The sequence below is a fragment of the Pelobates fuscus genome, chromosome 6, assembly GCF_036172605.1.
Source record: "Pelobates fuscus isolate aPelFus1 chromosome 6, aPelFus1.pri, whole genome shotgun sequence".
NCBI classification, from domain to species: domain Eukaryota; kingdom Metazoa; phylum Chordata; class Amphibia; order Anura; family Pelobatidae; genus Pelobates; species Pelobates fuscus.
In genome coordinates, this window is record NC_086322.1 from 146,892,383 (window position 1) to 146,920,035 (window position 27,653).

The window sequence follows — 27,653 nt, forward strand, 5'->3', positions numbered from 1 at the left end:
TGCCCACACTAGACAGACTAAGATTCCAGCACATGCCCAGTGAAACACCTGAACATGCGAACGGGAATTTCATCTATTCATTCATTCATCAGACAGACAAATTAATGAATAGAAAAGTCAAATGAACAAACAAACATTGAGTATCACTGTTCGTTTGTTCATTCGGTTTATAACAAGGAGGGAGCTACCGGCTTGCAGCTCCCTCCTTGTAATATGTAAAGATAGAAGCGGCAGGGAGCAGTGCTCCCCGCCACTTCATAAGCCCCCCAGGTCCCCCTCTCACTTTATGGGGTCAATATAACTCCCATAATAGCACAAGGGAGATTAAAATCTCCCGAAGGCCCTTACTCACTTTACCGCCAGTAGGGGCATGTCTACTAAACAGAGAGCAGCCTGTGGCAGCTCACTGTAGAAAAAAAATTACATAAATTACAATAAGGGGGGCGGACCTATTGTCCACCCCTCCACCCCCACCCTGAGCGGCGGGTGGGGGCCATGAAGATAATGAGGGGGTGGGACCTACTGTCATCCCCCCCAGGCCCCCACCCCTGAGCGGCGGGTGGGGGCCATGAAGATAATGAGGGGGGGGACCTACTGTCCCCCCCCGGCCCCCACCCCTGAGTGGTGGGTGGGGGCCCTAGATAAGAATGGTGGGGGGGACCTACTGTCCTCCCCCCGGCCCCCACCCCTGAGCGGTGGGTGGGGGCCCTAAAAAAAACGAGCGCAAAAAAAAAAAACCTGACAAAAAAAAAAAAACCTGACGAAAAAGAAAAAGCCCGAGCGCAAAAAAATAATCCATCTTCACCCATGGAGGGCTCCGCACAGACTGAGCTACGCAGGGCAGGGGAAGGCTTATAAAGCCTTGCCCCGCCCTGCAATTAGGCTAAGAACACTCTAAACACTCAAAATTTTCCCATGCTGTGTAAAATGACACAGAGCACTGTGATTGGATGGTTTTCACAGTGCTCTGTGTCATTTTACACAGCGTGGGGAAATTCCAAAGAACTTTCCCACGCTGTGTTTTTTTGCGCTCGGGTTTTTTCTTTTTCATCTGTTTTTTTTTGCGCTCGGGTTTTTTTATTTTTTTTTAAGTTCGACGGGTATGATGGCTTTTTGTTTGGCCTTTTTTGGGGGCTGAAAAATGAAGATTTTAGAAAAAAGAAGACGTCAAATGGTAAGTTTAATTTTTTTTTACAAGTTAGTTATTTTATTCCCCCCTCACTATTTTTAGGGTGAGGGGGGTAGGTAGGGGATAGTTTGATTTGGGTGGGGGGGGATTTTCATTTAGGGCCCCCACCCGCCGCTCAGGGGTGGGGGCCGGGGGGGACAGTAGGTCCCCCCCTTATTGTTTTTTTAAGGGCCCCCTACCCACCGCTCAGGGCCGGGGCCGGGGGGGAGGACGGTAGGTCCCCCCATTCTTATGTAGGGCCCCCACCCACCGCTCATGGGTGGGGGCCAGGGGGAGGACAGTAGGTCCCCCCTCTCTATATTTAGGGCCCCCACCCACCGCTCAGGGGACAGTAGGTCCCCCCCTTATTTTTTTTAGGGCCCCCACCCACCGCTCAGGGGTGGGGGCCGGGGTGGAGGACGGTAGGTTCCCCCCCATCTTTATTTAGGGCCCCCACCCACTGCTCAGGGGTGGGGGCCAGAGGGAGAGGACAGTAGGTTCCCCCTATCTTTATTTAGGGCCCCCACCCACTGCTCAGGGGTGGGGGCCAAGGGGAGGACAGTAGGTCCCCCCTCTCTATATTTAGGGCCCCCACCCACCGCTCAGGGGACAGTAGGTCCCCCCCTTATTTTTTTTAGGGCCCCTACCCACCGCTCAGGGCCGGGGCCGGGGGGGAGGACGGTAGGTCCCCCCCATTCTTATGTAGGGCCCCCACCCACCGCTCATGGGTGGGGGCCAGGGGGAGGACAGTAGGTCCCCCCTCTCTATATTTAGGGCCCCCACCCACCGCTCAGGGGACAGTAGGTCCCCCCCTTGTTTTTTTTAGGGCCCCCACCCACCGCTCAGGGGTGGGGGCCGGGGTGGAGGACGGTAGGTTCCCCCCATCTTTATTTAGGGCCCCCACCCACTGCTCAGGGGTGGGGGCCAGAGGGAGAGGACAGTAGGTTCCCCCTATCTTTATTTAGGGCCCCCACCCACTGCTCAGGGGTGGGGGCCAAGGGGAGAGGACAGTAGGCCCCCCCTTATTGTTTTTAAGGGCCCCCACCCACCGCTCAGGGGTGGGGGCTGGGGGGAGGACAGTAGGTCCCCCCCTATCTTTATTTAGGGCCCCCACCCACCGCTCAGGGGTGGGGGCTAGGGGGGGAGGACAGTAGGTCCCCCCCCTATTGTTATTTAGGGGGCCCCCACCAGCCGCGCAAGGGGGGGGGAGGTTATCACTGCTTACTAGACATGCCCATACTCGCGGTATAGCGAGTAGGGGCATATTATTTACTAATACTAAGTAATCTTTACTTAGTATTAGTAAATGTGGCTGAAAGACCAATTTAGGTCTTTCAGCCTTTTAGTAGATAGCTCCCTGATACCGTGGGAATTAGGGAGATATCTACTAAGCGGCTGCAAGATGCAGCCGCGGCAATGAATCGGATCGGAGTTTCATTCATTAGAATGAAATTGCGATCCGAATAAAGTGCCGAATTGCGTTCTAAAAGAAAATAACATACTGTTCTCATTCAGTTAGAACGCAATTCGGCAGTTTCGTCTAAAATGACAGGAAGCATCGCGGGAACACAGAGGAAAGGTAAGAATTATGGGAAAATTGCTCTGACCAGCGTAAATGAAGCACACTTTGCTCCTCCGCTGGTCAGAGCTGGTCAAGCGGAGGAATCCTCCATAAGGCAAAGAGTCCCTACTTTGTCTTATGATTTTAAAGAAAACTAAAAAAGACAGGAAGAAATGGAGAACAGATCCTGAGAGAAGAGGAAGAGATTGAGGAAAGGTAAGTTCAGCATGACAGTGCCGCTTTAATAAAAGAAAGATTGACAAAAGAAGACTAACTAAAAATAGATCCCCATATAATTCCACATGTATACCCTTTCCCTTAATCCTGCCCCTAATCCAACCCATAATCCAAGCATACATCCAAATACTATTCCAACTCATAATCCTAACTATAATCCAAGTCTTAATCCCACCCTGTAATCCCACCTTTCAAGGTATTCCCTCTGCTGATGTCAGTACTGCATCTTGGGGGCACTGTTCCAGGCAGGGGGTCCTAAAATGCACTACTGAGACATTTAATGGGCTATGAACAGAGCTTGTTGCCCTCCTGTCAGTCTGGGCCACAAACATTAATCTTTCCCCTTTTTTACATTGGAGGCTAGGGACAGTGAAAGAAAAAGATCGCTCAGCTGCGGGATTTAAAGGGAAAAATACCTGGGGATCCTCAGTACAAGTAGTGGTATTCACCCCTAATAATACCTTTACGGCCTGACGGTCTATGCTGTCAAGACTATGAACATCATGTGGTTAACCTACGATTTAGTGCACTAAAGTTGAAATATCGATCCTAGATTAAATAATTTGTTTCAAGACTATAAGAATCATTGGTTTGCACAGTCTAGAATAAAATAATCTAAATATTTGGAAATTATTTTAAAGCAAAATGAAATAGAACAGGTGGCAGACTACTACTTTCCCAAGGCTATCACAAATATAATTTAAAAAATTGTAGATTAAAAAAAAAATCAACCCAACTATTATTGCATTTCTAAGTCCACCACTCAGAACTGTAAAAGGGTTAACATTTACAATATAGCAATGCATAAAAGCAGATAACAAATATCCCCACATTTAAATCAAACATCACTTGCAATTTTGTTACCTACATTATTAGGATACTGCTGCTGTAATTCAGTCATTGGGGGCATATATTTACCTGTGCTAGCACTGGTAAAATAACCCCACTAATTTATTTGTGAAAAGAAATTATACCAATTGTCTCTTAAAGTGCCTGTGCTAAAATAATGATAAGAAAATCAACCACAAAATTACAAAATATATTTTCAAAGAACAAGTCAACAGATTCACTATTTCCTGTATGAATTGTACTTTTCTTGATTTATGACTTAGATTACCACTGTGTGTCAGAATAATGTTTTTGCTTGCAAACATTTTGTGTGTCTTGAAAAGCACATATTGGAATTGTGTAACACTTAACGATAATTAAAAAAAAAAAATTCACTCACTAAATGGAAAACATAAAAACTTAAATTATTATTGATATTGTTCACTTAATGAAGTTCCCTGTTTTTTTTTTCTCTTACAATAGATTTTACTGTTTCATGGATGTCTGTGATGAAAAGATGTTACATTGATTAATTTGGCATCCAAAGAATCATGCATGTTTGGACTTGCAGTTTATATAAAATCGCAACCCAGGTTCCAGATGAGAGTTTACACTGGTGTCAGTATGAAGCTTTGTGTGAGAATTTAATGATATAGCCCCAATCTATGAAATGTGGAGCTTATTACACAGATAGTTCAAACCTAAACCTAAAACAACTCTGGAAGATCATAGAACAAGAAGAGGAAGCAGCGCCTTGATATGTTTCTCAGGTAGATGCGTTCTCAGAGGTAGTATGGTATGTGGAGATAGAAAGATACAGCAGAATATAGTGTAGTATGTCCTGCAAACAGTGGCTAAATAAGAAGTTAAGATTAGAAAATTACTCTGTTGGTGAAATGCGTGTGTTTTTTACTGCTTCATACTGCTTTTTATTATTTTATTTAACTTTTATACTAGTTTATCTAATAACATTAACATTTTATAAACTACATTTTTAGGATTGAAAACGAGTTAATAAAAACATTATCTTTCTCAAAGTTACTAAGCAGAAATATGGGGAAAAAAAATCTATTTTATATGAGGAAATATTTCAGTAGGATTGATAAAAATGAAAGCTCTATATAGCTGAAACGTTTTTTTGCTATTGTTAGCAAATATTTGTTCAGTTATGATTCTCGCTCTTTCACACATAGGGGAATACTGAAATGAATTCCAGAAGATATAAATTAATAGACAAATATTAAATATTTAAATGTGTACGTACGTCATTATTACAACTCTTTACATTTACAAAATGCTCTCTCTCTCTGTTGATCTGTCTATTATTATAACCGCTGATGTTTATTTACAACAAAACCAATAAAACACCAAAATCATGCGAGAGGAGATTCTGACAAACAACATGAGATTATTTTGTTTAAGTGAAACACGGTAAAATAGCTATAAAGTCCAATAATGCTATTAATTAATATATTGCTATTAACAGTTTGCCCTTTTTTAGTAGCAATGTTGTAGGATAACAACTGTTGTATTAATAACGTGTTATTGTAAATGACTTCATCTGAGCTGTGACAAAATCCCTATTTTGCTTTCCCCAGAGTCATTCCTCTACCCCGTTCGGGCATTTAGTTACTATTTTGTTTTTTCATCCAAAGAGACTAAGTACCGACCACCCCCCTGGCTCATTAAGTTCAAACAGACCACAGGAATTCAGTGCTCTCTTTGTGTGGCCGCCGTTTGTATAACTGAACGCCACGTGGTGGAGAAAACGACCATCTTGGCGCACGAAAGCAGGCAGCGGGACTTGGTCGTTGAGTGCCTGGAACTCTGAGGCAGCCACTTGATGGCCCGAACACTGGTGAAAATGTAAGAACGCCTGCTTCTGTTAGCGGCAAGCCAGGAGAGCGCTGTTCGACAGATTGTTCCACGGGATCTCCTGAACAAACACCCACTTGGAGCCAGGGGACCCGTTCTCCTTGTTGGATTTGTTCACCTTTTATTTCATATAAAAACGCTCGAACTAGACCGACTGCTATCTCTGGGCAGACATCTCCAGAGCAGTCGATCAATTCTTCACCCCAGTGGCGATTCGACTATGTTCGTGGGATCTGAGCGCTTTTCAGATATGTTGTGCGCTCAGATCCAAGCTATGGGGGTTCGGTTGTACAAAATAGGATTTTATGTATTTTAAAGTGTTTTTGTGAGTTTATGAAAAAATGAATATTTTCTGTACCTGGAGATAATTGAGTTTAAGACAGCAATTTAACCCAATTATCTCACAGGTACAGAGGAGGGATTATACTGTTTATGTGGGAGTGTCCTGGACCTGGGTGTCATTGTCATTGGGTGAATGTTTTGTGTTACTGTCCCCACTCAGGTCCAGGGGAGAGTGCCCCTTGTATGGGGACCTGCATAAAAGGCCATCTGTGGCTTCAATAAAACAGAATGCCCCCCCTTTATGAAGTCTTGGCTCATGTTTGAGGGATTGGGAGTTATAATCACTACAACTTCTTCTATGCTTGGATTCGGGAGATTCTTCACAGATATACTCAACCGGAGTATAGGGGATCCGTTACATGAGCTATTTTAGAAAGAAGTGCATTGAGGGCTTTTCTTTCTTTTGCTATTTCTAGCGGCTTTAATTATATGTATCTTCAAGGGCTTATGGTAGCTTTAAACCCCATGCTGTTCTCTGGTGAAGATTCCTTACAGTTGTATTAAGTAGATGCTCTCTCCTTTCCTTTTGGTATGCTTTGGTTTCCTGTACTCAGAATATATACTTTCCAAGGTATCCTGACTGGAGCCACCTAGTTCTATTTCTGGTTTAATTCTAGTTGACAGATTATGGGCAGATGAAAATTCAGTCAGGCATCTTGGCATGTATCATATTATTTATTCCCATTATTCCCTAACACGATGAGGAGAAGCCCATTCATGGGATCTCGGGACCTATATATTAAAGGGACACTCCAGGCTCCCAGACCACTTCTGCTCATTAGAGTGGTATGGGTGCCAACTCCCACTACCCTTAACCCTGCAACTGTAAATATTGCAGTTTTCATAAACTGCACTATTTACATTGCAGGGTTAACTCCTCCTCTAGTGGCTGTCTACTAGACAGTCACTAGAGGGCACTTCCGGTATTATAGCACACAGTCCGTGTGCTATAGCGTCGCTGAACGTCCTCACGCTATGTGAGGACCTCCAGCGTCGCTGAAATCCCCATAGGAAAGCATTGAAAGCATTTTTCAATGCTTCCCTATGGGGAGGGCTAATGCGCGTGCGCGGCATTGCTGGCCGCGCATGCGCGATAGGTCTCCCCCGCGGATACGCGGCATTGATGGCCGCGCATGCGCGATAGGTCTCCCCCGCGGATGACGACAGCGGAGGAGGAGCATGGGCGGATCCTGAACCAGCGCTGAGGGACATCGGAGCTGGATACAGGTAAGTCACTGAAGGGGTTTTAACTCCTTCAGCAACTTGGGATGGGGGATGGGATGGAGAGGGGACCTGCAGTGCCATGAAAACGGTTTCCTGGCACTGGAGAGTCCCTTTAAATAACAGGATGGAAACACATACAGAATGCAAAAGATTTCATGAGCTCTAAAACTACAATGTATAACTTTGTATTGTTGTTGCTTCCTTTACAGAGGAGGTTTCCCCTGACACTTTTATAACAATACTCCAGCAACATTACTAGTAAAACAACATTTTGAGATTGTTTTATGGAAGAGAATCACGACTATAAGGTAAGACTACATATATAGATTTTCTTAGCACATAACTCAATACATTTTAATGCATGTATCACTTCTTCTACACACTGGGGATTTCTCTCAGCAAGGGGTTTACTAATGACATCAGTGAAGGCAGAGGCGTAACTAGAAACCATGGGGCCCTGGTGCGAAATTGCCCTGGCCCCGCCCCCTGTACAACCACCCCCCCCGCAACTCTCCCCCCATACGTCTACCGTCCCCCTCCCATACGTTTCCTTCCCCCATACATGCAAACACATACACATACAGACACACATAGACATACACACATACAGGCACCCACACACATACATACAAACATATACACACAGACATATATACACAGACACACAGACATACACATACAGAGACAGACATACAGACATACAGACACACAGCCATACACACAGACACATACATACACATAGACAGACACGCACACTGCACACATACACACAGCACACAGACAGACATACACACACATACATACATACCTTTCCCCTGGATCCAGTGGCTCAGCCTGATGGGAGTCAGAGTTCCCACTCTGGCTCCCTCGTCTTCTTTCTCCCACGCGGCTCCCCGTGGTTGCTGGTTGGAGTGACCGGGGCAGTCACTTACTCCCAGCGCAGTCTGACATAATCAGAGGGTGCCTGGTCGAGCTGTTAAAGCGCTGACCGGGCCCCCTGGAAATACGTGGAATCGGGTGGCCCTAACATCATAGGCCCCTTCAATGCGGCCCTAGCGGTTACACCGCGCGGGCCGGGGCCGCATTACTTAGCCATTGGGACCCGACAACAAATTGGGACTTGTTCATATTTAGTGATATTTCACATTGGGGAATATCTATAAATAGTGATTTCTCACACTTTATTGTAACCCTTACCCCAATGGTTAGGGTAAGAATACAGTGTGAGAGAGGTTAAAATAACTTTCCTAACCCTAATTTGAACCCTCACTTAACCCTAAATGTCCCGTGTGCCTAAGCTTAGTGAATGCACTAACTATAATGAAAGTGTAAAACTAGTTTTACTTACCTTCCAGGACCTTGCGGTGGAGGAGTAGCAGGAGTGCTAGCACAGGATCCAGCTGATTCCCCTCACCAGAAGTGACAAGGGTAGGGGATTTTCACGAGGTAGGGGAATATGATAGAACACTGGCATAAACCCAGCATAATATTGGCTAATGTAAGCCACAATCTTGATAAAAGCAGTCCAGTTCAGAACAAGTCATTTACAATAACACGTAATATTAAGAGTTTTTACAAAATGAGTTACGGGCTATTGTAATACAAGTCTTTGTTCCTTTCTGGTTATGAAGCTTCACGATAATGCAGAACAATGACAGGCAGAACAATGACAGGCATAATTTAGTTTATTGGGGAGAAGGGAATATATGAATGCTCAAAAACGGTCTTCAAAAGCAAAAAACATGCTTACCGTAAAAGTACACTGTGACTAATAGTATGTGGAGAAAAATGTTCATTACAAGTATGTGTTTATCACAATGTTTGCTCTAGTCTTCATTTTGTGTATTTTATTATAAAAACAATGTTTTTGTTAAGTGTAAAAAATAAAATTAAAAATATGCTGAACTGAGTGGAGACCTGTGGCTACCCACCTCGTGAAATTCTGGACCGAAAATTCCACACTCCACATATGTGGCCTAACGTGGAAGGCGAAAAACAGAGTTAACCGTCAAATACTATATAGCACGCAGTACCCTAGGTTTATAAGTGTACCCTTATAAACACTCAAGAAACAATTGTGACAAGAAAAAAGAAAAACCAAAGGTACGAACTAATGTGAATCACCAAAGTGATAATATGTAAATAAATATAATACCAACTGTAAATATGTAGAAAAAACTCAGATCCTGTTTTATTCTGCTTTTAAACCGAACTTGTATCTGTATTTTGTTTGGTGCTGCCACTACTGTTCCTGATTCTGTATCCTGATCGGTCCAGTTGCTGCTTTTGAATACCACCCAGTGTGGAGACATGCTGTTTTTACTTTGATACACTGTAAGTGCAATATATGCAATTAAATTGTTATACTTTAATACAATCTGCACTATCTATTGTCTTTTCTCTGTTTGGAGTGCATTAGAAGATTTTGTCATCCACTCATACTGAGAACCATCGCTGGAGGTTTCCTATATTGTCCAGTTCCCTAATTACAGAGGGAGATATGCCTGATTTCATCTTACTTTTGTGAGTTTTCCACCACCCATATCTCTTAGTGGTTCTTTACAATATTACCTTATGTATTGTTCATATTTTTTGCAGATACCATTCTGAGTTTTTTCTACATATTTACAGTTGGTATTATATTTATTTACATAACGTGGAAGGCGGCTGGGAGAGGTGGCCGGGAGAGGTGGCCGAGAGGTGGGGACCACAAGAAGCAGCAACTCTCCTGGCGACCCGCATCCCCTCCCCCCCCCCCCCCCCATCTGGACCGGCGGGGGATATCCCGGTCCCGGCTGGGGAAACCAACATGCTTACGTCCTGAAACTCCTCGGCCGGAACGCAGACTGCATGTCGGGCCCAAGATGGCCACCGAGCAACAACCCCTGCAGTCATGAGAAAGCCCAGAGATACAGGCGTGGAGAGAGTGCTTTGAAGCTCAGTTTGACCGCATCTGCCAGGACTTTTGGAGGCGCATAGAGCATAAAGCCACCCATCCTGTTCTAGCTACCACACAGGGGAAAGAGGCTGAAGCGGCTGCTTATCGATCCAGCGCCCACATGGAGAAGCGTCCATCTCGCCGACAGGCCCACCGGTGGACTCTCCAAGTGCTGAACCACACAGCAGCACGACATCACTGAACACGCACCTTACCACCTCACCGCTGCGTCCCTCCACAGCACTCATGAGGGAGCTTTTATGATTACTAATTGATCCTGCACGTAGAACTGCATCACACCTAGGATTAGAAGGTATTGTCTTAGAATGGCCGGACTTACCAGAGAATAGTAAGAATACTGCTAAGGTCGGGGTCACAGAATGGGACACAATGATAAGGGAAAGCCAAAAGTCAGGGATACCAGAATACAGGGAAGTCAAAACGAAGCCAAAGTCAATTACCAGAAATAAACGCTCAGGAACACACTCTTGGACAACAACTAAGGGAAACCACGACAGGGCAATGAGTAAAAGGAAAAAAGGAGTTTAAATAAGCCTCCTTCAGATCCAATTGGCTGTACCCGGTCTTTGACCCCAGAACGTGCATGCGTGTCCTTTACGTGACGTCACACACACACATCGACATTGTCAGTGGCGTGGGCGGACATGGAGATACATATTGGTGTGGATTCACAGCGGCCGGCGTCTACCAAGATGTCACAGGAGTCAGATATATTACTGCATGAGCGCTGAACGGCACTTCCGCATTTATCAGGAAGGCAAATACCGCAAGGTGAGGCTAAACAGGTTACTGGAGCTAACTCCACACTGGAATGCCGCTCAGTTGGAGAGCTTACATATGGTACCACAAATCAAGGGTACTGAGACGGACTGAAGGCCATTACCCAGTTACTGGACTAAGTGGCTTAGCGGTCGGTGAAGAACAAGACCACACAGGCACTTGGGACCGGCGGTGCCCTCACCTGCAGCAAGGTGGACTCAGTTTCCCAGGTTTGGTAAGCTGCCACTAGTGGGCATTGGTTAAGCAGCCTCAAGCAACAGCTACAGACCACCTAATGCAGTGATACCCACTGAAACTGGCAGTAGGCCTCTAGCCAGCCAAGCTAAATATACATGTTATATACCAGGTTATTGTTTCAGGAGACTGCAAGCTATTAGTGTATAGCAGCCATGTTTTAGAAGATACAGGAAGGAAGTACACAACCCAACAGGAAACTCGTGCAATAGAGAATAAACCATAGAGTTAGTTGCATGTAAACAAAACATAACATCCATTACATCTCCCTCTTTTAGTATTAATAAATCAACATTGTGAAACACTGTCCTTGTAATAACATTCTAGAGGTTAAGTCTCTGAGGTGGTTGCGAATGTCTGCCACTACAATTGACGACTGGTCCAGGTTGTGCAAATAGTCTTTTAGCCCTCTCTGAGGTTACTGGACTCTTCCCACCACTTACTGACATGCTTTGAACTTGACTGCTGTCAGGTCCTGCTTGCTCAGGGCTGTCATTAGTACTAGTCTGTGGTATCACTTCTTCTTCACTGCCGACATGTGAGTGTGTCCTTGGAACTCAGGTGTGTCTGGCTTGTCAACTGGATATTGAGAATTGTGCTTCTCAGCCACTCGCAGATCCACACGATCTAGACACGCAATCAAGAACTAATCTCAAAAACACATTCAAATAGATCTATGCACAAAACCATTCTCAGGCAACTAAATGAGCCATACACACATACAAAACAAAGCTGTCTCTCTAACACACTTACACAAAAATCAAATAAATTGTCTCAGATGTACAAAGCATAAAGGGTATGAATAAAACATTTCAAGAAGGGGGTGTCTTCTTAATCCATTGAATCACAATTAAATAAGGAAGCAGATAAAAATTTGTGATGTAAAATTGTTAGAAATTGGAAACTGTCACATAGCTGATGCACCCTCTCCTGAAATAAGGACCTAGTATAATGATGTTAGTTGGTAGTTTAACAGACTTCCCTCAGTTTCCCATCTATTAAGCCTGAAACATTGCCAACCCTTCCCATGACTTCCTTAATGTTTAAAAATTGTATTCCTACCAAAAGTTATTCCCAAAGTATTTATTATTTTACCTCAGACTACTCTAGCCACAAATATAGTTGTATTTTAGTACATCCAATGTCATCAGTCAAGAACCCCCCCCTAAAAATCAGAGTATGGAAGACATTGTGGTTTAGACATAGGTAAAGAGGAGCACTGAGGGCAGGATAGGTAAATTGCTGGAACACACACACACACTCACAAAAGTAATAATCCTTCTTTAACCCCTCAGCCTAATAATAGGCTGAAACGATCGTCTGGGGTTGCTGTATCTCTCCTGCAGAGAGCAGTTGCTGGAATTTCGGTTCTGGACTGCCCTTATGGGTGGGACCAGTCTAATATGAAACAGAATATGTTCTCTGTAATGGCACAAGTGAGCACAAACTATTTTGTCACATGAAAACATATCTTGTCACATGAAAAGATAATAAAATATTTACAAAATGTGAGCGGTGTACTCACTTTTGTGAAATACTGTATATATACATATCTCAACAAAACCAAAGAATATGAGAACTCTTAGAACGGACAAAAGTTTAGAGAAAACACAGTAGCTTGACCTTTGGTAAGTCTCCACTCAGGTCTCAAAATAGTAGTAAGAGTTCTCATATTCTTTGGTTTTGTTGAGATATGTATATATACAGTATTTCACAAAAGTGAGTACACCGCTCACATTTTGTAAATATTTTATTATATGTTTTCATGTGACAAAATAGTTTGTGCTCACATGTGCCATTACAGAGAGAACATATTCTGAATCATATTAGACTGATCCCACCCATAAGGGCAGTCCAGAAGCAAAATGCCAACAACTTCACGAGAGATACAGCATCCCCAGACGATCGTTTGGCTCGGGATTGGGGACCCATAGCCATCCACGGGTAAGGAGGGTGTCTATGCCACTATTTGGGGGTATGACAATGACATGTCCACACCCCCATTGAATAATTATTTAGAGCCCCCTGTCTGCTATTCATGGGTAGGTGCCGGGGGAGTGGGGGGGGAGGACACTTAGTTAGGGCCCTCACCCACTATCAATATGTGGAACCTGGGTGATGAGTCACTAGGGTCCCCCCTTTATATCACAATAGATTCCATCTGCTTTCTATGGGTGAGGGCAGGGGGGACTTAAGGATTTCATTTTCTTCCAGGGGGCTAGATAGATTTGTATTGTATTTATTTATTTTATTTACATTTTATTTTAAAGTCCCCTACCCAATACCCATGGCTTCCTACACTGATTATTTTATTTATTTTAAAGTCTACCACTTGATGTCCATGGCTGCCTAGTTGCTAGTTTTAAACATGTAGCAAACATGTCACCAATGAGGGCATAGGGAGTTTAAAACTTTTCTTTATAGTGATATGAGGGCCTTATTGATCCATAGGGTTTTTATTTATTAATTTAAGCTTTTTTTAACGTGGCAGCTGGTTAGCAAGTGCTGGTCAGCTGCCACACAATTAACATTTAACATTCACTTCAAAAAAAGCAAGTGAACAATAATTTGTGAATGTGCTGTTTGCCAGACAAATTTGGTTCAGAACTGTATTAATTTCAGAGCTTAGTGAATCTTTTTAATCCTATTCGTTGTATAGGGTTTGGATGCTAAAGCACTGATTTTAATTTGGACACTGAATGCATTCGGGTGATTGCTGCAGATTGCTCATACCAAAAGGTTTCTAACTTTAGTAAAGTTTAGAATTGTCATTGCGGTCAGAATTAGGAGATATGGAAAAAATCTGGTGTTTAGTGAAATACCCTGTTAGTGTTGATTAGGTGTTTAGAAGATGATAACATTCTAGACCTTCTCAAAACTAAACTGAGAAGGAAGACATATTTTAAGGTTCATTCCCACACATAAACTTTACAAACTAAAGCAAAAATGTGTGTAATGCTCAGCAATGTGCTGATAAAGCCCAAAAGGGTTGATAAAGCCCAGATTATCAGAGTTAAAACATTCTCCAGCTCTGCTCAAGTACGTTCACTGCAAGTCATTGTTTAGTAAATAAACACCTGAAATGAAAACCACTACCTGTAGATTTGTGTTTCCAATTAAGAGAGTAAAAGGAGCAGTTTTCAAAATAGGGTATGTATGTAATTGACTGCTTGAAGTCTTGTTCTTGGAGAACAATCATCATATATTGTCATTCAATTAGAATGGTGCTCTCTGCTTATTATATGTCAGAAATCTCTAGTACATACTAAATTACATCTAGCAAAATATGGAAAACAAAGACAGTTCCACTTAAGTGCTTTGATCAATTCTGTGTGGTGCAGAAACCATACCATTGCCGAAAGCATTAAGATTAATGACACACTTTCTATCTATATTTCTTTGGCCCAGCATAGTAATAGCATCTATTTAGACGATGTAACTTGATATAGATTACCAGTGATTTATTAATGTAAGTAGTCTGCCACACTCTGTGACTCACGAAACAGCATCATCGTCATCGCAGAACACAAAACAAAACAATATTGAGTTTAGCTATCAGTCACAAATTGAATTATCCCTTTCATGTAAATTACATCATGTTATTTAATTAAGTAAACTTTAATCGTGGCTAATGCAGGAAACGGAGCTAGTAGTATGCCGTCCTAGATCTAGTTAATGTTAATTACACCGTGCTTCAATACCTATTGCTTGATTATCTTAAAATTATATTAACCATTTAATTCTCGGTGATATTTTAAAAAATACTGCACAATTATCTTTTAAATACATTTTAAGTATTTCAATATCTAAATGTAATGCAACCTGCTTTAATAATACTCATCTAAATTGAATTGTATTAATGAAAGGATATGAAAATATTGACTGGTCAGTATGTGTCAGGGTTCAGCATCTTATTTCTGTACATAGAAAAGGCAGGCGTTTGTTCCAATCATAGACATGCACGGATGGCTTTTTTGAGGATCGGATTGACAATTGCATGTTTGAGGGAACAGGGAAATATGGCAGTAGACAGAGAGAGGTTGAAAATATGCATTATGGGTGGTACCACTCTAGGGAAACTGGATGGTGAGAGCAGAAGAGATCAAAAGGACATATCATACAGTTGTATAAGAGTATGTGAGAAATTTAGATGTCTCTTGCTGAGAGAGAAGGGTAAAAGAGTGGAAGAAGGAACAGAATAGACTAGGAGTATTGAAAGGGAGGAGGAAAAAGGGGAGATTGCATTCCTAATCTAATTAATCTTGTCAGTAAAATGGCATGCAGAATCACTAGCTGTGAGGTTAATTAATAGCTTGGTTGGAGTTAAAGGTATGAAAAAGGTGTTTGGGATCATTGGAGTAGATGGAGATGGCACTACTCCTGAGGAAGTCTGGTGACCCAGACGAAACGCGTAGAGACTTGAGACTTTTATTTGATTGGCATTTTATTATTTTATAACGGTATATCTGTTTTGCCTGCCTGACCTCTTTATAAGGACGTTTTGGCCCCACATTGATGGAAGAAACAGAATTGTTTTGATGAGCCTTTTTACAACTATCATATTGTAAGTGTAACCATTAAAAGCTGTGATTTAACTTTTTAAACAGTGTTGCACTATGATATTTTTTATCTTTTGCATGCTTAATCTACCATCCTAATTTCGAGGAATTTGATGAGCTCGAAAACTACAGAAATTCTGTAAGTGCGATATAAACACAAGGGGATACTTATGGTTTAACGTTAATCCCCTATGAGCGCTTTCTTTTATTTTTCTATAGGTCTAGATATATTCTATTTTGTCTTACATGTACTGTGAGGATTGAGAGGAATCCTTTTGTTATATCTGACCAAAAAAAGGAAGTAATTATTCTTTTTTCTCTAATTTTTATACACTGCACCTGGGTGGTCTAAATCTGTATTTGTGTATTATAATTTTTTCCTCTTGTAAATAGACCACAAACTCAAACATGTTTTCTGAACTAAAACAGAGAAGGGCGGATAAATTCCAATCCCTATTTACAGATAAGTGTGTTGATCCCCAAGATAATAAACAGGGAATCGATATGTTTTTTAAAAATCTAGAGAGATTATCTATCAAAGAGACTAAAAAGTGGTGGGAGATCTCCTTTCTGGAGGGTTACATTAAAGAAGGCCTAATACCAAGGGGCCTGAGGTTATCAAAAAATCCCGCGAACGGATTGGAGAACTCACGCCACGCTGATAGGTGGGACAAAGCCTTAGAAACATGCGCGACAGTTTTGATGGAAATTATAGTGGACTTCGAAAAGGAGAATTTAAATAATGTTATATAGGAGTTGGGTAACTTAGAAAAAAGCAATACTTTTGACAAAAAAAGTCCTGAGTTCATACAAAAAGAAAAAGTAGTATATGACAGGGTCCAAAAAATGGACGAGAGAATTGCAGAGACTAAGAATAATAAATATAGGAGAGATATAAAGGATAAGGAGATCCAACTTTTTTCCATAAAAAACAAAAAAGACAGACGCAGTATGCAAAATTTCCATTTTAACTATAATAAAAGAAAGCCAATTAGCACAATAAGAAATGATACTCATTTGCCAAGAGAAACTAATGAGAATTACAGACAGCATTCCCGGAAAAGAAATGTCACCCATTTGTCAAGGAAAACCAATGAGAATTATAGACAGCACTCCCCGATAAGAGACAGATATGTCCCTACTTACAACCAGCAATCTAAATGGAGTTTAAGAACACAAACGCAAAATGAAAATAGACCCAATAGAGTCGAGACACATCTGGAGAGAGAAACATCCCAAGATAGAGATTTTTTAGAGAGGGGACGAGACCAAAAGGTCAAGAAAAAGGGCATAACACAATATTTCGCTCCAAAGCCCAACAGAATGGATCTAACCAACCGATTCACTCCATTAGTGGATCAGGATTCCCCAGGAAAAAGAAGGAGAATAAGTCTAGAGAGGGAAACTTAAATATGGACCAACGTGTGAAAGAGGAATCGATGGGCATCTGTCAGGGTACCTGTTGTCTCTACCTCAGAGGAGGTGAGACACTTAGAATTCCGCCCTCTCAGAGGGGCTGACTCACTCGTTCCTCGCAGTCCTCTCGGCCGTTTACACGCCGGACGCCTCTGTTCCGCCTCCTTTTATGACGCGGCTCTAGTAGCCGACGTCATGACGACTATCCGTTCCGACCTGTCAATCAAGTCCTGAGCACGAATCAGGACTCGTCGGGGCGTGATCATCTATTTAGAACCAGGGTATAAAATAAGGTTTTGTGTATTGGTTCATTGCCCTGTCGTGGTTCTAGCTAGTCTAGTCACTCAGCGCTCTTATTTCTATTTGTCTCTTTGGTTCTGACCCGGCTTGTATTATTCTACCCTGCTTACCTCTATTACCATTTTGACCCGGCTTGTCTCTCGTTTACCTGCTCTCTCGTTCCCTCGACCTCGGCTTGTCTCTAGACCATTCTTTGCTTACTCCTTACGTTAGTCCGGCCATTCTAAGGTCCGGTATACGTAACTTCTCCTGTTTGTACTCTACGTGTTGGATCCCTGTCCCGATCCTGACATTACGACAGGGCCATGGATCCTGCAGGTACAAACACTCAGGTCGGTTCTCCTGACTCTAGATTTGAGGCCATGGATCATAGAATGGACCAGATGGCTCTAGCGTTGCAAGCCTTACTATCTCGTTCTAGTAACCAATCAGAAGAGATGCGTACTGCATCCATCTCTCCTGTAAGTTCAGGCCTAGAGGTAGCCACAGTAGGTGCTTCATCCCGTATAACTCCCCCTGTACGTTATGGTGGCTCTCCGGATACGTGCCGAGGTTTTTTAAACCAGATAGGTATTCATTTCGAATTACAACCCCGCTCCTACCCTACAGATAGGGCGAAGGTTGGATTCATAATCACACTACTCATTGATAAAGCTTTGAGATGGGCTAATCCTTTGTGGGAGAATGATAATCCGTTAGTCTATAATTATAACGCCTTTGTCACTGCTTTTAGAAGGACTTTTGATCCTCCAGGTAGAAAGGTTAATGCTGCTAGACTACTGTTACGTCTTAGACAACATAACCAAACCCTTGTTGATTATGCCTTAGAGTTCAGATCCTTGGCAGCAGAAGTCAAGTGGAATGAACAGGCTTATATGGACGTATTTCTAAACGGACTATCAGACGAAATTCTAGATGAGGTTGCCACAAGAGAGCTTCCTGAAAATTTGGAGGATTTAATTTCTTTTATTTCTCGAATTGATGAACGTTTAAGACAGAGACAGAACACTCGAGATAGAACCCGTAGACCTTCCTTTAGACTAGCTCCCTCATTCCAAAGTCCTGAATCTACAACTTTAGCGCTTCCAGAACCTATGCAGATAGGCAATACTCGTCTCTCAGAAGAGGAGAGACAGTACAGGAGAAAGGAGGGGTTGTGCATGTATTGTGGAGCAAGAGGTCACCTACGCCTAAACTGTCCTAACCGCCCGGGAAACGCTCGCACCTAAGTTCCTCTAGAGGACAGGCCTTGGGTGTTTCTATCTTGTCCTCTATACATGACTATAAAGATCATAGGCTTCTACTACCTGTTTCTTTAGCTTGGGAGAAGGGAGTATTAAATACTATGGCGTTGATAGATTCCGGAGCTGCTGAAAGCTTTATTGACCAAGTCTTCGTCACTAAACACTCTATCCCATCCCAGCTAAGGGATACACCCTTGGCCGTTGAGGCCATAGATGGTAGACCATTATCTGAACCTGTTATTTTTCATGAGACCATACCTGTTAACTTAACTGTTGGTATCTTACACGAGGAAGGTATATCTTTTATGCTTATTTCATCTCCTTCTGTTCCAATAGTCTTGGGGTATCCTTGGCTTAAGAAACATAACCCCATTATCGATTGGGAATTGGGTGAAATAGTCTCTTGGGGTCAAGGTTGCCAAAGCAGGTGCTTACAGAAGGTCTCACCGGTTTGCGTAGCTGACACACTGGTTAATTCTACCCAATCTACAGACTTACAAATACCACCCCTATACCTGGATTTAAAGGCAGTCTTTGACAAGAAGAATGCTGACACTCTACCTTCACACAGGTCCTTTGACTGCAAGATCAGACTCTTGCCCGGTACCATGCCTCCGAGGGGCACGGTATATCCTTTATCTACTAAGGAGAACCTAGTCTTAGAGGAGTATATTCGTGAGAACCTGGACAAGGGATTCATTAGGAGATCCTCCTCCCCTGCCGGGGCCGGGTTCTTTTTTGTGAATAAGAAAGATGGTACATTAAGGCCTTGTATTGATTATCGGGGATTGAATAAAATAACTATTAGAAATGCCTACCCGATTCCTTTGATTACTGAGCTCTTTGATCGTTTAAAAGGCTCCAAAATTTTCACCAAGTTAGATCTCAGAGGGGCGTATAACTTGGTGAGAATTCAACAGGGAGACGAATGGAAAACAGCTTTCAATACCCGTTACGGGCACTATGAGTACACGGTAATGCCTTTTGGTCTCTGTAATGCACCAGCAGTATTTCAGGACCTGATTAATGAAGTTCTTAGGGAATTTCAACATGATTGCGTTATTGTATATCTGGATGATATACTTATACACTCTAGTGAGATTGAGACTCACCACAGACAAGTCAGAAGGGTATTGCGCAAACTTCTACAACATGGATTGTACTGCAAATTGGAGAAATGTAGTTTTGACCAGTCTCAGATAAACTTTCTTGGGTACGTTATTTCTGGGGACGGGTTTAAGATGGATCCGGTTAAACTCCAGTCTATTTTAGATTGGCCATTGCCCAGGGGACTCAAGGCCATTCAGAGGTTTATTGGATTCTCCAATTATTATAGGCGCTTCATTAAAGGATACTCGTCTATTATTGCGCCTATTACCAATATGACTAGACAGGGGGCTGACACTAAGACTTGGTCTACTGAAGCTCTCGTTGCTTTCAAAACACTCAAGGATCTTTTTGCTTCAGCACCGATTTTAGTTCATCCTGATACGTCTTTGCCTTTTCTACTCGAGGTAGACGCCTCGGAGACAGGTATAGGTGCTATCTTGTCTCAAAGATTAGGTGTGGATAAACCGTTACATCCATGTGGTTTTTTTTCCAAGAAATTGTCTGGGCCTGAAAGCAGATATGACATTGGTGACAGGGAACTATTAGCGGTTATTATGGCTTTAAAGGAGTGGAGACATTTATTGGAAGGGACCTTGCACCCTGTTACTATTTTGACAGATCACAAGAACTTGTCCTATATTGGGGAAGCCAAGCGCTTGTCCGCCAGGCAAGCTCGTTGGTCCTTATTCCTCACTCATTTCAACTATGTGCTCACTTATAGACCTGGTTCTAAGAACTCTAAGGCCGATGCTTTGTCTCGCCAACATGAACCCTCTACTATATCTGATGCGGTTTTGTCCTCTGTAGTTCCCAAGTGCAATATTATCGCCAACACGAATCTCAGGATACACTCCCCGTTGCTTGCCGAGATCATGAAGGTACAGCATCTGGCTCCCAGACAGGCTCCCGGGGCACGGCACTTCGTTCCTCCTGAACTCCAACTGGAACTGTTGCAGTGCTTTCACAACAGCAAGGTGGCTGGGCATCCTGGCATACGCAAGACGTGTTCCTTGATTTCTAAAGATTTCTGGTGGCCTTCATTACGTAAGGATATTAAGGATTTCGTTGGGGCATGTGAGGTCTGTATGAAGACTAAGCAACCTCATACGCTTCCTTGTGGGCTCTTGCACCCCTTAGAAATTCCCGAGAGACCATGGTCCTGTTTGGCTATGGATTTCATTGTCGATTTGCCTATTTCTAAAAGACAGACTGTTATTCTCACGGTGGTTGACAGGTTTACTAAGATGGCTCATTTCGTGCCCTTACCTAAACTTCCGTCTTCTCCCGAATTGGCTGAGATATTCGCGAGAGAGATTTTTCGTTTACATGGTATACCCTCCGAAATTGTCTCTGATAGAGGTTCCCAATTTGTTTCCCATTTTTGGAAATCCTTTTGTTCTCAATTGGGTATCAAATTGAATTTCTCTTCTGCATATCATCCCCAGTCTAACGGAGCTGCTGAACGCACCAACCAAAAGATTGAACAATATTTGCGTTGTTTTGTTTCCGAACACCAGGACGATTGGGTCGGTCTGATTCCTTGGGCGGAGTTTGCACACAACAATCTCGTTTGCGATTCGACTCGTTCTAGCCCCTTTTTCATGAATTATGGCTTTCATCCTCCTATTCTTCCCTCGGTTTCCCCTTCCCAAGGGGTACCGTCGGTTGATGTCCATGTTGCCAATTTGAGGAAGTTGTGGGATCAGACTCGACAAATTCTCCTTCATAATTCCACGTTGTTCAAACAACACGCAGACAAGCGTAGAAGGGCGGCTCCGATTTTTGTTCCAGGGGATAGGGTATGGTTGAGTACCAGAAACATTCGCTTGAAGGTTCCCTCTATGAAATTTGCGCCTCGTTACATTGGTCCTTACAAGGTTCTGACTCAAATTAATCCTGTTGCGTATCGCCTTGCCCTTCCACCTGGCTTGCGCATTCCTAACTCCTTTCATGTTTCCTTGTTGAAGCCTCTAGTTTGTAACAGGTTTTCCTCCGCTGCACCCTCCCCTCGCTCTGTTCAGATAAAAGATACAAAACATCTATTACAAGAACTGGATTCGATCGAATGGTGTAAAGACTACATCTGGATAACGCTGGACGTTAGCTCTTTATATTCCGTAATAGATCACAGACAAGGGCTGCAGGCTGTGAGGGAAAATCTCGAGGGAGATTAAACATTGGATCCCAAATTCAGGTCATTCCTACTTGAATCAATAGAGTTTATTTTGACACATAATTTTTTTATGTTCAATGATGATTTCTTTCTGCAAGTCAAGGGTACTGCTATGGGCACCAGGTTTGCCCCCAGTTATGCAAACATCTTCATGGACAGTTGGGAACGTTCATTCATTTGGACCGATAGTCCATTTGGGGCAAACCTGGTGCTCTGGCGTCGGTACATTGATGATATTCTTGTAATCTGGAAAGGGTCTGATGAACAACTCGATGATTTTTTCTCTTATCTGAACAACAATACGTTGTCCCTAGTGTTTACACCAATTTTCAATCCAATGAGCATAGATTTTCTGGACCTGACCATTTTTATTGAAGATTCAGTAATAAAAACAAAGACCTTCTTTAAGCCCACAGATGTAAATAGTTTCATTCAATCAAATAGTGGACATCACCCTAAATGGCTCTCAGGAGTCCCCAAAAGCCAATTCACTAGGCTGAGACGGAACTGTACGAATGAAAAATTATATGAAGAGCAAGCAGACCTTTTGATTAAAAAGTTTGTAGAAAAAGGGTATAGAAAAGAGCAATTAAAGGCAGAGGCAAAAAGAATCAGGAATACCAATAGGGGGGACCTTTTGGTCAATAGATCCAAACCACCAATTAATACAAGAAATCCTTTTGAGTATTCTTTTAACACGCAGTTCAACTCAAAAGCGTTTCATATCAATAAAATCTTTAGAAAACATTGGTCCATCCTTCAGCTTGATGAATTTTTGGGACGTAAACTACCAGACATTCCCAAAGTTATATATAGGAAAGGGAGAAACCTTTCGACACATCTTACACCTAGTTTCTTTAAATTACCCAATACAACTGGAGGTAAAAGCAGTAGAAAGGGTTTTTATACCTGTGGGCAATGTAAAGCCTGCAAATTGAGACCAAGCCATATTGAAACCTTTAAAAGTACAACCACTGGAGAAGAATTTAAAATCAAAGGAAATGTAACATGCTTATCCACTCATGTAGTATATTTACTCATGTGTGGTTGTGGGGCACAGTATGTGGGGAGAACTGGACGGAAAGCCAAAATACGCTTTTTGGAGCATTTGAACAACATAAGGAAGGGGGTCCAGAACCATTCAGTCCCCACACACTGTAATCAGTGTCCCAGTTTCAGAACACATAGTTTGTCTTGGATTATCATTGAACACGTTGTTTTGGATGCAAGGGGAGGGGACATCATCACCAAACTTAGACAGTGGGAGGGATTCTGGATCCATAGGCTTAAAACCCTACAACCACTAGGACTAAATGTGGATTTTGATTTGATTTGTTTTTTATAATTTATAATTTATAATTAATGTTTTAACATATCTATTTTTATTTTTATTTTTATTCATATTTTTATTTTTATTTCTATTTTTATTTTTATTTCTATTTTTATTTTTATTTTTCAAATGTATATTTCATATGTATATTTTTGGCCAGTGGCTCCAGAATCTTTCCCTTTGCTACCATCACCTCTTGCATATACCCTTTTTCTGTTGCCCTCTCAATAAGTTTTGTTTTTCTTATATATTTAGACAACACTATATATTTTTAATATGTAAATAAGACAAGTGTAATTACAATACACAACCTTATCTATGGTACGAATTGCTCAGTAATGTTATAGAGCAGGAGATCTTAATATGCTAATGGACAGTATCTAGGTCCTGAAAGACCAATATTAATTGTGGGAATACAAAAATCCTGATCCTATTATGCCTTAGACTTAACCATACATTTGGGCTATAACAATACTTCATGTATAAAGAAAGAAACACGCTAAATTAACAATGACCGTGTATTAAAACTAACACGATTAAATTTTATTTTTTGTTTCCACTATGGGGACCTTTTGATGTTGATACGAAAATCGGATGAAGTGGAACGCACGTGCGTTCCAGTGACGTACGTCCGCTCAGATGGGGAGGAAGTGGATGCTTCCGGGTCTATGGAACGCACGTGTGTTCCACAAGCAGGATCCGGAACTCCATATATGGAGTGAATTAACAAACTAACACCCAGCTGATCGGAATTTGAAAATTGGATTAAAATACCGGCGGGGAGACCTATAAAAGGGAGTTGAAGCCCCCAGAAGGATTGAAGCACTACTCCTGAGGAAGTCTGGTAACCCAGACGAAACGCGTAGAGACTTGAGACTTTTATTTGATTGGCATTTTATTATTTTATAACTGTATATCTGTTTTGCCTGCCTGACCTCTTTATAAGGACGTTTTGGCCCAACATTGATGGAAGAAACAGAATTGTTTTGATGAGCCTTTTTACAACCATCATATTGTAAGTGTAACCATTAAAAGCTGTGATTTAACTTTTTAAACAGTGTTGCACTATGATATTTTTTATCTTTTGCATGCTTAATCTACCATCCTAATTTCGAGGAATCTGGGGATATCCATCAATTTGATGAGCTTGAAAACTACAGAAATTCTGTAAGTGCGATATAAACACAAGGGGATACTTATGGTTTAACGTTAATCCCCTATGAGCGCTTTCTTTTATTTTTCTATAGGTCTAGATATATTCTATTTTGTCTTAGTTGTATAAGAGTATGTGAGAAATTTAGATGTCTCTTGCTGAGAGAGAAGGGTAAAAGAGTGGAAGAAGGAACAGAATAGACGAGGAGTATTGAAAGGGAGGAGGAAAAAGGGGAGATTGCATTCCTAATTTAATTAATCTTGTCAGTAAAATGGCATGCAGAATCACTAGCTGTGAGGTTAATTAATAGCTTGGTTGGAGTTAAAGGTATGAAAAAGGTGTTTGGGATCATTGGAGTAGATGGAGATGGCAAGGGTGAGGGTGGAAGTATGGAATCTTAATATGAATTTGTAATGTAGGAAGCCAGGTGTGGTGCTTGTCTGGGGTGACTGTTCTTTAAATGTAGGGTAACTGTAAATGCTATAGCTCTAAGTGATGTGTGTTGCTGTGTAAGTAGCAGTAAGCAATGTGTGTGAGTAGCTGTGAATGGTATGTGCAGCTGTAATAGGTAGCTATGAGTGATGTGAATATCTATATGTGGGCACCTGGTTTGTGTCGCTATGTGTAGGTAGCTGCTGTCTGTTACTGTGTGTAGGTAACTGTCAGTGATGTGAATAGGTAGTTGTGGCTGTGTGTTGTTGTGTGTGGAAAGTTCTGAGTGATGTATGTTGTTGTGTGTAGGCAGTTTTCAGTGATGTGGTTGTGTTTGGCTATATTTGAGTGATGTGTGTGGCTGTGTGGCTTTGTTTGTTCCAGCCTCCCCACAATTTACTAGGTAATAAATGTAAAAACACCTTAGTCAGAGTAGATATGATCCTGCACCCTGGTGGTCCAATGGTGTAATTTTCCTGATCCATGGTGGTCTGGTGGGAGGAGCTAGTGGTCTGCAGCTCTGGCTGGTGCAGACCACTGTAAATGCTCCTTCCAGTCCAGGCCATAACGGAGTAATTCACATGATCTGCAGTCCAGGAGTTTCTCATTAAACAGGAGATCTCAGGGCCAGTCAGATCTTTTGAGCTCCCTGTCAATGCTTGCAGCTGCTGCAACGCCATCTAACAGCCGGTGCTAAGCTGTTTTAGGTTGTGCCTGAGCATATCAGGCACACCCTGTGCACATGCATATGGTCCCAATATACAGTAAATCATAAAGTGTTTGTGAATTGTTCAATGCTTGCTTATTAATTCAATCATATGTACTTTTGTATTGGCTGTGATGTCATAGTAATACTGACAAATAGATGCAATTATGTTTTAGACAACGTTTACATTCCTTTAAATAACTGTTTAGTAATATATTGATCTTACCATATGTAAAATATTCAATTTCAGGTGGTAGTGTGACAAGTGAAAGATCACTTTCTTGGATGTGTTTGTCCACATACTGTTGAGCTTTTGTGGCTTGCAGGAAAGCAAGGAGTCTAGCAGTAAATGCTGCAATGAAGATGGACAGCATTCCAAAGTCCAGCACATTCCATAGCTGCAGTATATATTCTCTGGGTCCTTCCAACCAGAGCTCCTTACACTCAGACCACATCATTCCTGTAAATGAAAACAGCATCTATGTGTCACTTGTACAACATAAAAATCGTAAGGTGCAGTATGTTTCCTATTCTAATTATAAAACACACTTGATGTAGTGGACTATGCCAATTTCACAGACCTACATAATGTGCAGCTGAAACTGATTTTTGTAAAACTGACATTTTGTATTCCCTGTCCTGTAGTGCTTGCTGCATTGGTTAGGGTGCCAGGTGTGCTCTGGCACGCTCCACCTCCTGAGGAACTTCCAGCAGAGTGAAGGTAGGGTGATATGCCCAACGTTCCTCAGGTAAGAAGAATAACTATTCAAAAACCTTTCTCATTTAAACATATTGCATTGGGGAGTCTGTTGCTTGTGACTTCTCTCTGTTGTCTCCATAAGTGGGATAGAGACCAAAATGACCAAGAGAGTATTATTGTCTCTGTAGAGAGTGAGCGTGAATAGGTGCTGTAAGGTGTGTGTATAGGGGGCATAGTGTGTGTATAGTGGATGTAGGTGCCATAAGGTATGTGTATAGGTGATGTAGTGTATTTAGGGGCTGTAGAGAGTGTGTATTTAATGACTGTACTGTAGTGTGTTTGCATACAGATGATCTAGTGTGTGTATTAGAGATCCCGAGTGTGTATATCAGGCATGTTGTATGTAGTTGGGGCAGAACGTGAATATAGAGGATGTATTGATTGTGCAGAGGATCCTGACTGTTTAGGAGATCTAGTGTAGTGGATCCACAGTGTGTATAATAGATCTAGTGTGTGTAGAGGATCAAGAGTGAGTATAACTAACGTAGTGTGTGTGTCTGGAATTGAGTAAGTGGTGCAGTGTTTGTATAGGGGATCTAGTTTGTGGAGGGGTGCAGGATGAGTAGGGGTGAAGTGAATGTGTAAGGCACAGTGCGTGTAGGGCACAGTGTGTGTGAGGAGTGCAGTGAGTGAGTAGGGAACAGATTGTGTAAGGTGCACCAGTGTGTATGACCTGTGCAGTGTGTGTGGGGGGTGCAGTGTGTGCATGAGGGGTGCAGTGTGTGAATGTGTTGAGAGGTATAAGCCTATATTGTGCTTTAGGGGGGCAGGTGGTATATTTAATAACCACAGCGATGTTCTGAGCTTGCAAGAGAAACACTCAAAACCCCTATATCCTCTTTCCACCTCCTTTCCGTTGCTGGTATGAATCACCATTGGCTTGTGAAGGCATACAGCAAGATCAGCACTTAGATAGCACCAACTTTGCCTGCGCTGGCAGGAGAGATCCTCTGCCCCACCGGGCATTTGCCTAGTTTGTACGATGGCCAGTCGGGCCTGTTTTCACTGAACAGTAGGTGAACTGTTAATGGTAAGTATTGGGAATTCTTAGAAACCTCTAAAAACCCAAAGGGGTACTGCACTCATTCTTATTACTTTAACCCCAATTGCCATAGAATTAAGCATTACTATAACAGATTAGGCATGGGTGCCTACCTACTATGTTTAAAGAATGGCCCAAAAGTCCAAAATCTCATGGACAATACATTTGTCCTAAATTCAAACTATAATCTCAGAGCTAGTGCTCTGCCCAGTGTGAAGTT

General features: G+C 42.2%; 1 protein-coding gene across 2 annotated transcripts in view; it reads right to left on the bottom strand.

Annotated features, from left to right (window-relative positions):
- TRPC3 (transient receptor potential cation channel subfamily C member 3) overlaps nucleotides 1–27,653 on the bottom strand; it is a 207,759-nt gene that overhangs the window by 49,893 nt on the left and 130,213 nt on the right. For both annotated transcript variants that reach the window (XM_063458397.1, XM_063458396.1), the window contains exon 6: nucleotides 25,858–26,091. In XM_063458397.1, coding sequence (XP_063314467.1) covers nucleotides 25,858–26,091 — 234 coding nt within the window. The remainder of the gene's footprint in view (nucleotides 1–25,857; nucleotides 26,092–27,653) is intronic.